Source organism: Ursus americanus, chromosome 2 (genome assembly GCF_024610735.1).
Source record: "Ursus americanus isolate L20-20 chromosome 2, mUrsAme1.1.p, whole genome shotgun sequence".
Classification (NCBI taxonomy): Eukaryota; Metazoa; Chordata; class Mammalia; order Carnivora; family Ursidae; genus Ursus; species Ursus americanus.
Window position 1 is genome coordinate 22,891,120 of NC_142128.1, and position 16,025 is coordinate 22,907,144.

Consider the following 16,025-nt stretch of genomic DNA (forward strand, 5'->3'; position numbering starts at 1 on the left):
ATGGGACAAAACTGTCCTAAAACAGACTGTGGAACTGAGCTCCAGGCCAGGCCGTGTTCTGTGCACTTTGGATGGATTCATCCAACCCCCACGGGGATGCTACGGGGGGGGGGGGGGGGGGTAGTGCAACTGCCACCATTCTGCATATGAGGAACAGAGGCACAGAGAGCTTAAGGACCTTGCCCGGGGCTCACAGCTAAGTCACAGTGGGGCTGGGCCTCAACGTGGCTGCCGGGTTCCCAGAGCCCAAGCCTGAACCACGACGCTGTTCTGCCTCTCACAGCTGCCTTGATTTCCCCATCTTCGAAATGAGAGACTGTTAACCTGCCCGCCCACAAGAGCGAAGAGAACCCCCAGTCCCACACTTTGGTGCCCAGAAACCTAAGCGAGGCTGAGGTTTCCCAGCGCCCCTCACCCCCCACCCCCCATGCTCCAGATGGCTCCTTCACCCTCTGGTCTCATCATTACCTGAAACAAATACAGCTTCTCTGCCAGACTTTTGGCCAAGTACACGTCGATCTGGGAGAAAGGGAAGAAGACTTAAACAGGAGACAGAACAGGTGCCTGGCCTGCCCCTGCTCCCTGGAGGTCAGTCAGGGGTCGTGGCTGCTAGAGGCAGTGTGGGGGTGGGGGCAATAACTCAGCTCCTGCTAGAAACAGAGGGAACCGAGTCTCCAGCCTCCCTCTCCATAGCTAGAGTTTCAGCCCCCTGCTAGGTCCACTACAACCCAATAAAAACGTGCCTTCCCCAGGGCTGCTCAAGTCAGGATGCCTCCTAGAGCCAGATTAAATGCTCTTCTGATGAGGCTGGGGCAGAGGAGAGCGTACGCACTTGCCTGTGCCTCCTCCCTGTGCCCTCCACCACCTACCTGGGACTGACTCGTCACACCGCCTTAAGGTGGTCTGCAAGACCCTCTAAGAATGATCCGGCCCAACTCTTTCTTCTCAACACTAACCGCCCCTGCCCCACCGTGCAGCAGTTTACCTCCCTGCTTTCCGGCTCTTCATATGAACCATGTCCTCTCCCACCACCAGGCCTTAAGGAGGAGTGAATGGCATCAGCGCAGGCGAAGCCTGTGTGAAGGGCATTCTAGATGGAGGGAGCAGCATGTGCAAAGGCCCAGACTCTCTAGGATGTGTCTGGATCTGGGCCAACTCTGGAACCTACCTCCCCCCCATCTGCATCTTGAATCTCCTTCTTTGTCAGATCCTAAGTTTCCCAAGGGCGGGACACTGCCTTGCTCACTGCTCTCATAGCCCCCGGCACATAGATCCAGTGAACAACTGCTGAGTGACTTCTGGGTAGGCCCAGAAGAAAGGGAGTTGTCATACCCATTCATTCATTCAACAAATAGTCACTGAATATCTACTAAGTGACGGGCACTGAACTTGGCTTTGTGGACACAGTGGTGAAAGAACAAACCCCTCCCTCGTGAAGCTTCCATTCTCGTGGAAGGAGATTATGTCTAGGGGATGGGGAGCATTGTGACCAAGCACAGGGCGTGGCCAAGGTAGGGGGCTTGGGGGAGCCAGGGAGGGTGAACAGGAGAGTGCCACATGAGGCAGGGGGGTCAGGGAATCCTCTCTGACAAGAAAATGCTCGATCAGAGACTGGGAGGAAGTGAAGGGTTCAGCTACGCAGTTATCTGGAAGAAGAGGGTTCCAGGCAGAGGGAACAGCCTGCGTTAGGGGTCCCTGGGAGGCCAGCAGATGCCAGGCCGGCCCGAGGATGGATCGAAGGGCCTCAGGCCCGCTTCCTGCAGCCCTGGGCCCGGGCACTCCTCCCTGGTAGCCCCGGCAGAGGATGGGGAGCAGCAGTTACCTCCTGTACGACTGGATCATCCTCTTCATTGGCCATACTAGGCGGGAGCCAGCCGCACGATCGTCGGACTCAATCTGCAAGGGACAACAAGAGGCCTGAAACATCAGTCAGCTATTCTGGCAACGCCCCTGGCTGCCTCTGCTACAACAGGCCTGCTCTGGGAGGGAAAGCCTGAGACAAACAGCAACTGACCTTCTTTCTACATCTTTCCTGGAGTCAACAGCAGACAGCCAATTCTATACCCCACTGGCCAGAACGAAACAAGAAGGAGAAACCACCAAACAGAGGGTGCAAACAGGTGGGCCCAAGGCAGAACACGTCGGCTGCACCCATGGGAAAGAATAATTGACCAGCTTTAAGGGTTCTGCGAGGGGTCACTGCCAGGCAGGGGGGTGGAGGCTGGCTGGTCCACAGCCACGATGCAAACATTCGAGCACTAACTGGGGGCCACGGGCAAGCGTTAGGGAAGAGTCTGACATCCAGCAGGAAGAGCAGGCGGTCCCCAAGGCTTTCTAGGGGGCTCTGTCTCTGGTATCTGACTTTCAAGCAGACCTTAAGCCCAACCCCGCACGAGAGGATTCTCCTCTTTGGTGTGTGTGACATAAAATGACCTTCATAGACTTTAATGTATTCAACACACCAACCCTGCAAGGTGGCCTGACTGTCCCCATTTTCTAAGGGGAGACTGGAACTCCGGGACGCCGTGCATGCACGAGCCAGAGCCACAGACCAAGCAAAACGATGCACCAGGCTTCAAAGGCAGGCCAGCCAGGCCATCTAACTTCAGGTAACAGCTACAGGTAGGGGAGCTCAGAAGGGCCTTCCTGCCAGGGAGGAGGAGAGGGCATCTGGGCTGGGCCCTGAAGGAGAGAAGGATTTGGATAAGCCATGACACCAGACAGCAGGAGGGAACCCAGGTGACCGGCAACACCTCAAGCACCGGGAGGGGAGAAGGCTGCAGGTCTCCATGGCAGAGGAGAAGTCATTCGCTGGGCTGACTCTGCATATTCCCAAAGGGAGGGGATGGTCACGTGGGTACCTTCAGAATCCCAGCAGCCCCCCAGGCCTCTAGTTCTGGGCAAGACCATCATGATTTTTGTCTTATCTACTTAACATCCAGTTATTCAATATTTAAAAGGACACAGTATCTTCACCACGGGTGGGATTCAAGGTCATCTAAGCCCTCTGCCCGAGCTGTACTACCTGAAATGCTTTCATGCGTTCCAGATCCATGTTCCAAACTCGGACTGCTCAGGCCAGTGCTGGCCTCATCCCTGATGCCTCTGTTCCCCTCACCCCACACCACCAACTCCTGTCAATCCCACCCTGAAGTAGGCCTGGGGTCCGGCCACCCCCACTGCCACCTCCCCAGTCCAGCCAGCTCCACTGTCTGCCTGTACGACAGCAGCGCCCTGAATGGTCTCCCTGCCCCACCCGCGACCCTACAATCTTCGCCCAACCCCACAGCCAGTGCCAGTGATCCTTCTGAAAACCACATCAGAGCTCGCCACGCCTCGGCCTTCAAGGGCCTCCCGTCCCACTCAGGACAGAAGCTCAAGTCTTTATGACGCACCTGCTGCAGTCGCCACCCCTTTACCTCTCAGACCTTATCTCCCACAGGCCCCCTTCTTTCCCCTCCCCCACCTCGGGCCTTGATAACCGCTCTACCCCCAAGAGCCTCATGGCTCCCTCCCTCACCTCTTCTAGGTTTTTGTTCAAACGTCACCTTATCACTAAGACCTGCCCTGTCTACCCCACGCAAAATTGCAACGCCCTCCTCCAATTCCCTTCCCTGCTCTGGTGGTCCCCAAAACACGCATCACCACATGACGGTTAAGAGCTCTGTTATTTTGTCCCCATCCCCACTGCCACTAAGCTGTAAGTCACACAGAGGCAGAGATTCTGGTCTGTTTTGTCCCTTGCTGTACCCCCCTTAGCCTGCAGCAGGCACTCCATACATAGCAGCTGCCTGAAGAAATGAACCACAGGAAGGCTATTTAATGGGGAGCTACCAAAGATTTCTGAGTGGAGGAAAACGTGGAGGGAGCAAGAAGGCAAACCAGAGGGAAGCCGGCCGCCCCCGCAGATATGGCTTGAAGACTAGATGAAATTCAGAAGCCCTAAACGGATGGTCTGGTGTACACTCCTGCCCAGAGTGGGGGGATGGATGGCAGAGCCCCAGGCCTCAGCCCACCTGCACTGGCCGCCCGGGGTCGCAGGTGTACGGCGAGCACCTAGGTCCTCTGCAGCTGGCTCAGTTCCGTGGACAACCGAGAGACCCGCGCTTCCACTGAGTCAGGGAACCAGTCACATGTGCAAAGAGGTGTGGCCTGGGAGGTTCCCCAGACGCAAACATTCCTGAGAAACTGGCTTTCTCAGCTCTTGTCAGGCGCTGCTGACCCCTCCCCCAGTCACCGAGCAGACCGGGGAGGATGAAGTGCCTGGAGCGAAGCCCCCCACCCCGGGTGGTACACGTGACTAGGGTAACGCAGGGCTCTCACGTCCCCTCATCCTCCCCAACATCATCCAACTCGGTGGCTTTCCAAGTTTGCAGCCTAAGACCTACAGTAAGAATTCCACTCCATATAACAACCTAGAACATACACGCAACTCTGTAACCAAACCAAGGTTGCACACAAGCCTAACTGCTCCCACTAGATGTGATGCAGCGAGGCTTTCTACCCTCACTCATTAAAATTAAACGTGCTGGTTACAATCCTCCAAGGTGATTTCACATCCCACTAATAAAACTTTTTTAAAGTAATCTCTGCCAAACACAGGGCTCGAACTCACCACCCCGAGATCAAGAGCTGCATGCTCCACCGAGCCTGCCAGGTGCCCTCACTAATAAACCTTGATCCGTGATTGAAAAGTACTGCTCCAACAAGTCTCCCTGAGGTCCCTCTTTTCTACCTTCAGTCCGCCCAGAAACAGCCACAGCTGTCCTTGCGAAAGAGTAAATCACATCATTCTGCTCAAAACCCTTCACCTGCCACACAGAATAAAATCCAAACTCCTCTCCGTGGCCTCAAGGCCTTATGTGATCTTGCCCCTGCCTTTCCCTCACCATCTACATGGCCAGGTAGCCACCTGCTGGGCCTCCAAGAGGCTAGGCCCCAGCCTGTCTCAGGACCTTTGCATGTCACCTACTTTCCCAGGTCTTTTCAAAGCTGATGCCCTTTCATTAGATATCTACCCCCTACCCTCTCCAGGAGGAGAGAGGTTCCCTGGCCGCCCATCTGAAACCTCCCCCCAACCCCTAGCAACCCGCTCGCAGTCATGACCACCTCTCCCTGTTTTCTTTCCTTCATGGTTCTCATCACAATCTGGAACTACCTAGTCCATTTGTGTATGTGTCGTCTGCCTCCTGCACCAGAATGTAAGCTCCACGGGCACCTCTCAGTTACCTCAACCGTAAAGTGGAGATGATTATACTTACTTCATCAGTGGTTATAAGGATTATTATCTCTTTTTAAAATCCTTTAAAATGCTGTTCTCCCAATACCTAGAACAGTGCATGGCATGAAGTGGACACTCAATACAGTACAAAGAACAATTAAATAAATGAACACATGAAATGAGGCGGTTACAGACCCTTTACCCAGTGAGCCTAACTCAGCCTCATCCACACACTGGTGGACTCATGGTTTGGGCCTTAAGGACACTTCAGAACAGACAAGGGCTGTGGCTCAGGCAGAAGCACACCTCCCCAGCCATAAGCCAAGCTCCCCCAACTGCAGTGACCACCTGTGACCACCTTGGGTAGACAGTGGCCATAATGGCACTCTGTTAGCAGTGGCTCCGTGGCCTTGAGCACAAGAAATTTCCCCCAGCAGGGAGGTGCCAACAAATGGAAAGGAGACAAGGACACCAGGTGGAGCTAAGGAGGGGTTCGGAGCAAAGGAATACCTGAATGCCACACCTGGGTGCATCCCTGTGCACCTAGGAATCTAACCTGTCAGACAATCAGAAATGTAGAGGCAACTCCAAAGTCTCTTGGGCTACTGGAGGGAGAAGACAAAGTATAACGCAGTTGAGAGGGCCCCAAGCGCAAACAGTCTCAAGGCCCGGATTCTAACTGCCTGTGGGCATCTCTGGCCAGACATCTCCCACCTCTGGGTCACCTCAGCTAAAGAGTTAGTCTGGAGAAAAAGAACTAATTAACCCTTAACTGGGCATCAGACCTTTCTCCAAGGATTTCACACACGTTCTTATCTTCTCAACAGTCCCGTTAAGATTCATCATTCCCAATTAAGAAACTAGGAAATTAAGATTCAGAGAGTAGGTGATTTTGCCCAAGGTCACAGTGCTGGAGAACAGCAGAGCCAGAGCCGAACCCCAGGTCTGGCTGATGTCAACGATCCGTATTCTTAACCACTATGCTGCACACCTCTTGAATAAAAGGCAATATGGGATAGTGGGTAAGAGCCTGGACTTTCAGAGCAGAACGACACCGGTTCAAATCCCACCTCAACTACTTACCATCTGTGGCCCACCTGAGAATGCTTGATCCTGAAAGATCTCACTATTTTCATCCCTAAAATGGGGATAATAAAAGTACCAACCTCCCGGGGACTGCGGGGAGGATTAAGTAAGGTAATCAATGTAACCTGCGGGGAGCTTTGTTATTACTTGGCAACTACCAACGTCGGAGCACACAGCCGCCACAAATCAAACCCTGCGAGCTAGGGCTTCTCGCGTCTTACCCTATTTAGCCCTCACCACAACCCTATAAGGCAGTTAATTTTATTATCCCCATTTCACAGATGAAGAAACGCTGGCAACTGCTAAGACCTCCTCTGTCGCCCAACGATTCTAAAGCTATCATAACTGAACGACCTTGTTTATGTACAGGTTTACTTGACGTGCTTACTGACACCTCCTCCAACCCAAGGGTCAGGGCCGTATCCGCGGCACGGTGCTGGCTCTCAGTGAACGCTGACTGTGGCCTGAAGAGATGAATGAAGAATGCCGGGCCTGGCCGGGCGGAGGCTGATGTGGTTCAGGGCGAGGAGGGGGCCGGGGCAAGCTTGGGCACCCTCCCCCTGCCCAGCGGGGCGGGCCGTCGACCCCGGGCCACACTGTCCAATGGGTTTCGCCTTCCTCTCGGGTGGTCAGGCCCCCTTCTCACGCCCACCACGCAGCCATCGCCACTAGCCGCCGCGCTGGCTGGACACCGGCTGCCTTCGGACAGGTGCTCCCGCAAGAGGCCCGCCTGGGCCGGGCGGAGCACGGTGGCTGGACCCTGAGTCACCGCCGGCAGCCTCGGCCGCGGCATCCCCGACTCCCGGGCCGGGCCGAGGTCGGAGCCCGCGGCCGGCCCGGGTCTACGGGGGCCGGCTACCCATCCTTCCCGCCCGAGTCCCGGGAGGCCCCCAGCCCCTGGGTTCGGCGCGGCGCGGGCCTCCCGGCCTACTCGGCAGCCCAGCCCAGGCCCACCTCGCGAGTGCGGCCCGGCTCCAGCCCGGGCGTGCGCTGCCTTCTCGGCACTCACCTCTCCGCGGGGGCCGCGCGCGGGCGGCGGCAACGGCCCAGGTACCCGCGGGCTGCAGAGGCGGCGGCGGCCCGGCTCTTCTCTTAGGCAGCGGCCATGTTGCTGGTGGAGAAACTCCAGCGGACACGTGGGGGGAGCGGGGCCGGGCCTCACGCTTCCTTTTACCCACAATGCCCCGCCCCGACGCGCGCAGACCCGCCTCCTCCGTCGCTCCATTCATGCTGGCCTCCTGCCCCGTCTGGCAGCAGGGGGCGCTGATGACCCAGCAAAAGAGCAGAAAACAGACCGGTGCCAAGGCAGTAGGGACAAAACAAAAGCGAGAAACCTCCTGGCAGCGGTGGGATTCGAACCCACGCCCCCGAAGAGACTGGAGCCTTAATCCAGCGCCTTAGACCGCTCGGCCACGCTACCCGGTTGAAATAAACTTCTTCCGAGAGACTACTTAATGCTTTACAGAGCAAATTTCACTGACGTTTTACGTGATTTTGGTGGACTTATTTTGAAAATGTCATGTATTTAAGAGAAAATATTTGCTCCAATAATTACACCCAGATTTGTCCCAAATAGGTTTTAGAGCGAAAAGCAGTTTAAGAATCCGTGTTCTGAGTCAGCTGTTTAACCCGGAGCCCTCTGGAGGCTCCGTTATCTCCGGAGAAATGATGGATTCCAGCAGTAATTCCCCCCAGGGGCTCCGAAGACCAAACCGGGGGAGCTGCTGTAAGCAGTTTTCTCTGAAAAGTTATGTGTGTTAATTTTTAGTTACTCCAATAATAAGTGAAGTATTACAAAATATTAAAACTTTTCAGATAAGGTACAAATGCTCTTTTACCTTTGACCCTAAGTCCCATCCACAGAGGTAACCATCATTATCAGCTTAGTATCTATCCTTCCGGATTTTTTGCTGTGAATTTATGTGGATATTTTTGGATATATTCATATGGGTATATAGATACCCAAAGAGAATTGATGCTTTGTTTTTATTGTGTACGGGTTTTTACATAAATATTATCATACTATTACCCTTGATCTGCAACTGTTTTTTCGCCCAAATAAACTTTTAAAATATCTAACCATGTTGATGGAAATAAATATTTAAAAATACAGGAAAAATGCAAGGAAAAAAATGAACACCCATATTCCTACCATCTAATATTGTGGCATTTCACTTCCAATTCTTTTCCTATGTACATACTTTCCATTAAAGGTTATTCAGGAAACGATATGAATATGCTGTCCTTTTAAAAATCCATTTAAAAATATACTAGATCATTAAAAATTTTTAAAAATAAAAATATACTGGACCATTACAAATTAAAAATAAAACCTCCTTCCCAAACATCCTCCCTTGGCTATGACTATTATTATGATTTGATGTGTATTCCATCCATTTTTCATAATTTCCTATCTATATATTTATACCTATAGATACATACATTTGTGTGTGTATATATACATATATTCTCATGAACAATATATAGACTGGTCTTCTGTATGTTTTCCATTTTCATAAATATTATTGTGCCAAGATCATTCTGAAACTTGTTCTTTTACTCCAACATTATGAGGTCTCTTAATGCATATAGATTTTATTCCAAGATGTGAATACAGACATTTAAGTTGTTCATATTATATTGTTATATTTAAGTTTCTGGTTAATATTGAGTTGGCACACACCCTCACATTTGGGCATTCCATATCTCTCCTTATCTTCAATTCCTCCTCAACTCAGTTTTTTTCCCCATCCACCTTTAACATAAATATTGATATGCAAAGGTTTCATTGCATCAGGAGAGTTTGTTGCTTTTAAAGGAATTTTTTAAAAATATAGAAGCAGCCATCTATTGAAGACACAGGCTAGCCATTGTAAGGCATTCAAAGCTAAATGAGGAATAGTCCTTAAGATCAATAGAAGCATTCATCTCGTTGCAGTGTTTTAGTACTAGGAGGGACTTTGTCAGTTGTGTGCTGGGTTTTCCAAAAGGAAATATCCCCATGGTGAGGGATAATTGCTGTAATATCTGCCTAATTTCGCTTTTCTAAGAATTGCCTGACCAGCCCAGAGAATGGATCCCTGGCAGTCACCTTTGTGCCCCCCTGACCCTGCCATACCATGGCCAGGTGGCTCTGTGGTAGATAGAGGACTCAGGTCAAACCAATCACTTCTCTTTTGAGAATCTGAACCTGATTTGTTAATTTGGCTGTTTTCAGTGTTAGAGTGTAAAGCATTAGTGTCTAAGAATGACTGGAACAAGGGAGAAAGGGAGATTTGGGGTAGCCATATTTTGTGAAATAGATCAGAGAAGTAGAGGAAGCCAGTGCATGGGGGGAAAAAAGAACGATACAATGAGAAGCACAGAGTCACAGAGAAATCCTGAGGGTTTTCTGGCTCCCAGCTCAAGACCCTTCCTAGGACCCAGTAGGATTCACATTCGTGGAGACATCCTTGTATCATTGCAATAAATGGCCCTGTTCTGCTCAAGCTGGTGCTACCTGGTAGCTGTCCTTTGTAAGAAATAACCGCCCCCCACCAGTATGGTAGGGGCTCAAACGAAGTTAGAGATATTTCTGACAGAATATTCTGGAACAATTCAGGTCTGTCCCTACTAATACATACTGAATGGGGTGCTTAACAGGGAGCCTACACAGATGCAGGCTGATTCTGAAAGGCGGAGCCCAGGGCCTCCCTTGGGGAGTTTCTTGCAGTCTTGCAGCCCCCTTACACAGCTGTCTGTGACAATCAGATGTGAAACTAATAAAAAGGAGAAGCAGAACGTTGCATCAGAATCCCAGGATCCACAGGGTCCCAGCAGCTTTAGGGGTGGATGGAGGGAAGGGCTGAAATCCTGGCCATCCCTTGGCGTGCCTACTTCTCTGCCCCTGGTTAATGGGGCAGGTGGAGGGAGGAAGCACCACAGATCAAATACTGCCCATTTGTCCTCCACCCCCAATCTAGGGACTGTCAGGTAAAGGCTGGCTGCCTCTATATCATAAGCCCTCAGCTGCGGGCAGTGATGATGGGCGTGGGGACTCAGTCCTGGATCCCCACCATTCTTCTCTCCCTTGCTCCTGGATGGAGACCAAACCTGGACAGAGACCAAACCTCTCTGCATGAAACTTTCTGGAAAGAAATGAACATTCCTCATAAAATGCTTAAGCTTCTTCTTATGAAATTTAATAGCATTGAGACTCGTAATTCGAAGCTAGTTTTCTGCGAACCCTACTGATGGTCATCTGTCAGTCAAGAGCATAGTGCACTTTTACCGAACATTCTTTTCTTTTTGATTTAATCATTCTTGTCCTATAGACTGTGTCTACCAGGATAGAGGCTAAAAAGTGGTCACCTTGTGCCGGGTGCGGTGGGTGGGGGTATATTGCCTGGGAAGACCCAAGGGAGCTTTCTGGAGTGCTGAAAATGTTCAAAAGTTCATCAAACTGTACACTAAAATTGTGCGATTTTTACAGGTGGTACTGTAATAAAAAGTAAATCTTTTGAAAATTTTCCTGCTAATTATGAATCTTTGAATTAGCCTCCTAGAGGACCCACACTTGCAGCAAGGTTGTAATACAATTTTGACATAGGCTTACAACAAAACCATCTGAAAAGTTTCCTTTAACACTCCCCTCTAAGCTTCAGGGCCCTTTTCCTCTTCCTCCCCAAAGGGAATACTCTGGGTGAGAACCTGTTGTTTTGCTTTCCCAGAAGCCTTTCCCCCATTTTCTGGTTCCAATACTGATTTTTCCTTTGGGAAACACTCTTGCCTGTGGTCTAAGAGGAACGGTCAATCAAATCGCTAAGGGGGCGGGCACAAGGCCCAATTAGGCCAATCAGAGGCTTTAGCCTGGGACTCTGACTCTGGCCCTCCGTAGCCCTCAATTCGGCGCTAAACTGAACTTCCAGACCACCTGTTACCTTCTGCTTCCTCGAGCCACACGCTCGCCCTCGTACCTCTCTCTTTCTGAGGCCTGATTCTTTCCATTTTTTCCATTCTCTAAGTTGCTTCCTTTCCCCAAATGGCTTCTTTGCTAAAGTTAGCCAGCACTGAGTTACAACAACCAAGGCAACCGCATCATCACATAAGCTTCCCAAAAAAGAACTTTGCTCTTGTAGGAGACACACTTCAGTTGTGTGCAGAGCATACACCCTTAGCACGGTGCCCAGAGCACTTTTTTTTTTCCTTCCTGGAACAAATGCTTAATTGGAAGAAAAACTAGGGCACGGGCGTGAACTAGGGCTCTCCCTGGTAAACTGGGACATGCATCACCTGACACCTTGACCACACAAAGATCCATCTAAGTTGACAGGCCCCAGTGAGATGTCCTGTGTTTAGTCACACATACAGCTGCAGGCTCCGCTGCTGGGGGGGCGGGGGGGCTTCCTCAATTCGTCTATGTTTCAGTTTTGCAAACAAGCTCCTGGTGTCCCAAGAAGGTGCTGGTGGGTCACGGGGATAACACAGCAGCCTCAGTTGTCATTGTTTATGTTGGAACATTGATGATACCTGATCTTAGAACCTTCCAACTTTCCTTCTTGATTAATGAAAACATTCTTGGCAAATGGTTTTGCCAGAGGACCACATTTAAGCCTCCTTTTTCTCATCTGTGAAATGGTCACGATAATACGGTAATAGTTTGTTGCAGAGTTAGAACTGTATGTGCCCAGCCCAATGTCTGACATACTGTATATCATTGCTAAGACTTGTGTTTCTCATTTTAATATCTCTACAATTGACCTGCATCCTGTGACCAATGACAGGTGGTCATTTTCAGTTTTTTTTTTTTAACTTACTGATTCATAAAATAGTGGTACATCTTAAGATCGGTGCTGTCTTACATTCGATAAGACATAGTAGACGCTCAATACATTAATTACTATCGTGAAGTTTTAACTTAGCAAATTTAATTTGGTATTTTTAACTTGGTGGCTATTTTAAATTTTTTAAAAAAGATTATTTATTTACTTATTTGAGAGAGAGAAAGAGCACAGAAGGAGAGGGAGAAGCAGCATCCTCACGCGGGGCTCGATCCATCCCAGGACCCTGGGATCATGACCTGAGCCAAAGGCAGATGCTTAACTGACTGAGCCACCCAGAAGCCCCTGAATTCTTACTTTGATCACTTTATCAAAGCCATACATGTGTATATCAATTCTATAAGGCTTGTTATCAAAATCAGCAGTACGCCTGCCCCTTCTGCCCTAGGCAACCAATTTCAGCTTTCGACTGATTCTTCTGATATTTATCACCAAATGTCTAAACAATACGCTCACATTACTTTTGTTTTGGGGAGGTTTTTGTTTTGGACATTCCTGACTGGCTTCCTACCAAGGAAGGTAAAAATTGAACCGTAACCATCCCTACTTCTACCATTGAAAACACTCCCGACCCCAGTCCTCCAAATACCCATATTGTGATTTCATTTGGGTGGTAATTATTACTAAGGGGCACTCACTAAGTTTGAGGTTAGCCATACACTCAACTATTATTTTGCCTTTTCTGGAAAATGTTTATAGTTAACAATTGCCCGAGAAATAAAATGTATCTAGCGTCTATGAATTCGTACCTAACTTAACTTCAGATTGTCCATCCTTGCCACACAGACATAGAGGGTATTCTATTGCTTCAGTTTCTTGAAGACATTTCTCCCATAGACCCTTACCAGGCCATAAACTTTTTTTTTTTAAGTAAACTCTACTCTCAACATGGGGCTCAAATTCAAGACTCCAAGATCAACGGTTGCATGCTCTACCGACTGAGCCAGCCAGGTGCCCCCCCAGGACTATAAACTCTTAAGTTTAGGGCAAGGCCACCATGTTGGGCTCATCCCTCACCCTCGGGGGTCTGATTTCACCTCAGTCTGGTGCTGGAGCCCATGCATTTTCTTGTTATTCCCACACACGCTAGCCCTCCTTTGATAGAGCAAATCTTCCAGTGTCTTCTGGAGAAAGAGTACATGAAAGATTAATTCTTTTGAGGATTTATAGGTCTGAAAATGTCTTTATTCTATCCTTGTACTTGGTTAATAGTTTGGGCATATGAGTGTGTGTTAAGAGCATTTCCCCCAGAATTTAGAAGGCATCATCTCCCAACTTCCAATGTTACTGTTGAGATGATGTCTGATGTCATTGTGATTCTCCATCCTTTGAAACTGGTTCTTTCCCTATGGAAGCTTCCAGGATCCTTTGTCCTCGGTGTTCTGAAATTTCACGAAGATGAATCTTGGCATAGGTCTTTTTATTCACTGTGTTAGGTAGTCATGAGCCCTGTTATTCCGGAAAACATACATTCTTCAGTTCTGAGAAATATTCCTGAATTTTTTTTTTAAAGATTCTCTCCCCTTTCTCAAACTCCTATGTTAGGCTCCCAGACTTCAAAGAAAAAAAAATATTTTTTTAAAATTAAGACTATTACACTTGTTTTTTTCTAATAGGTACTACTTAATATTAAGAGCTCCATTTCTCCAGAATTTAGTTTATAATTGGGAAAACTAAAAATGTGCATTAAATAAAAAAAGAAGCATGTAGGAAGAAAAACAAGTGAGTGTTTCAAATGGTTCATAAAAGGAAAATACCAGACCCAGTCCTAACGAGACTTAGGAGCTCCTTTTGGTGACCTGAAATACTCGTAAGTATGTCAAGGTAGAAGGAAAGAAACCAAACCTTTCTGGAACTCTCACTGTATTGCAGTGAAAAGTATTTGCTTACTGCTAAATGATTTGTATACTGGTAGGACTGAGTTCACTTCTTTAAATTTTAATCAACACATGCCAAATATAATTTAGTAAAAATGACAACTATACCTACATGCAAGTTCAATTTCTATTAAAAGCCTGCATGAAAATCTTATCTAGGAAAAGAAAATCTTAGAACTCTGGTCCCAAATTTTAAACGGCCAAGGGAAAGATCGTTAAAACAAAACAAACCCCAAAAAACATACAGGGGTACCTGGCTGGCTCAGTTGGAAGAGCATATGACTATTGGTTTTGGGGTTGTGAGTTCAAGCCTTGTGTGGGTGCAGAGATTAAAGATAAAACAATAAATAAAAGATAAAGATTAAAAAAAAAAACCCGCACATATATAATCTTGGGCTGTTCTTAGCTAATTTCTCCACAAAGCAAAAGTAATAACAATTTTAAGTGTTTCATTATAGAATACCGTACAGCTTGGTTTGCCTGTTCCTCTGATTAAGAATTTTCTAACACATTTTTCATCTTTTTGGGTTTTTTTGTTGACAACGTGGGAAACAAACACAGAAGGAAGTGCAGATAAAATTAAATGCCCTTAAAACCTGCAGACCGTTGACAAATACTTGAGGCAGGCAGAGTGTTAACAGTTCCTCCAGGGAGCTCCCAACTGTCTTAATGTCAGTGACTTGCTAGAGAGAAAAACCACCTTGGATTGACAAAGCAAGTATCCTGTGCGTCTTCTTTAGCGTATGAAAATCCTTTTGGAACTTCCCTTATCTTTACTTCCCCCAACCCCAAAGTGTATCATCGGTTGCTCCTCACAATCCTAGGGCAGCAGCAGCTCTGTCCCCAGACTTAATCACCTTTTTTTGCACCGAAGACATCTCAAGGATCCTTTCTTGGCCTTCGGCTCTGGACCCCAACAGCACTACTCCAAAAAACATCATTGATGTTCCACTTCCTGGGAGAGCTCTTCCATTATTTTCCAACCCTTTAAGTTACTCATTTCTGTAAGAATACACTCAATTTACAAGAGCTCTTTTGTTGTGTGAATTTTTAGAATTGCATCTGTTCTTTTCATGGATGCGAAAAAAAAATTTTAAGATTTTTATTTTTAAGTAATCTCTACACTCCACACGGGGCTTGTAACCACAACCCGGAGAGGAAGAGTCACTCACTCCACCCACTGAACCAGCCAGGCACCCCTGCAATATCTTTTTTTTTAAGATTGTGTTTATTTTAGAGACAGCATGAGCAGGAGGGGCAGAGAGAGAGAGAGAGAGAATCTCAGAGTCCACGCTGAGCACCAAGCCCAATGTGGCTCGCCCCCAGAACTCTGAAATCATGACTTGAGCTGAAACCAGGAGTCAGACGCCTAACCCACTGCGCCACCCAGGCACCCCACCCCTGCAATATCTTAGCTAAGGAAACTAACCATAGCTTTTTGTTTCTTAAGGTATCCTCCTTCTTGCATTTCGTTTGCTCCAAGATGGTCTCTTCTGTTGATTGGTTCTGGCGTCTTTTGTGTGAAATGCTTACGGGTCCTTACACAGAGATCTTTGGCCGGCTATTCAAGTTTTTAAAAATGGGCCTCTAAAAGGTGTGGGAATTCCTGTGGATGTGGGGTTTGGTGGCTTGAGGTCTTTCCAGTGAGGTGCTCCCTCCAGCCAGTTTCCTTAGGAGGAAGGACTTTTAAGTAGTTCATCTCAGATTCCCTAGGGCTTTCTCCAGTTGTCTGCCTTCTGCCAGGAGGGTCAAAGTCAGGTTGCCAATGCCTGGCAGCAAAGGAGGAAAAGGCGGCTGGTGAAGCCTTTACAGCCAATATGGAAACTTCCCCTTAACCCTTTTTTCTGTAGAGCAGTCAGACTTTACTGTGCCTGGCCTCCCAGGCTTCTGCAGGGTGATGGACAGGCAGCAGCCTCGCTACACAGGGCAGGTGAACAGGTCTAGCGGTCTGATCCTTTAAGTCTTTCAACGGACCCTGTGTTTTTAGCCCCATTTCATTTCCCCCTCTCCTTCCAGAGGTTC

The 16,025-nt window shown here is 48.5% G+C and overlaps 1 protein-coding gene and 1 non-coding gene across 5 annotated transcripts in view; both read right to left on the minus strand.

The window, feature by feature from the left end:
• POLR3E (RNA polymerase III subunit E) overlaps positions 1 to 7,440 on the minus strand; it is a 29,246-nt gene extending 21,806 nt beyond the window's left edge. For 2 of the 4 annotated variants that reach the window (XM_045776432.2, XM_045776431.2), the window contains exons 1-3: positions 7,317 to 7,440; positions 1,823 to 1,896; positions 469 to 519 (exon numbers count right to left, since the gene is read on the minus strand). In XM_045776432.2, the coding sequence (XP_045632388.1) occupies positions 469 to 519; positions 1,823 to 1,858 (87 nt within the window). In that variant the 5' untranslated portion in view covers positions 1,859 to 1,896; positions 7,317 to 7,440. Of the gene's footprint in view, positions 1 to 468; positions 520 to 985; positions 1,075 to 1,822; positions 1,918 to 7,316 lie in introns of those variants that run through there. The other 2 variants (XM_087869824.1, XM_045776433.2) reach the window with 2 other exon arrangements.
• A 205-nt stretch (positions 7,441 to 7,645) lies between these two features.
• TRNAL-AAG (transfer RNA leucine (anticodon AAG)) lies at positions 7,646 to 7,727 on the minus strand. Its single transcript has one exon. It is a non-coding gene; the product is annotated as a tRNA-Leu (tRNA).
• Positions 7,728 to 16,025: the final 8,298 nt, after the last annotated feature.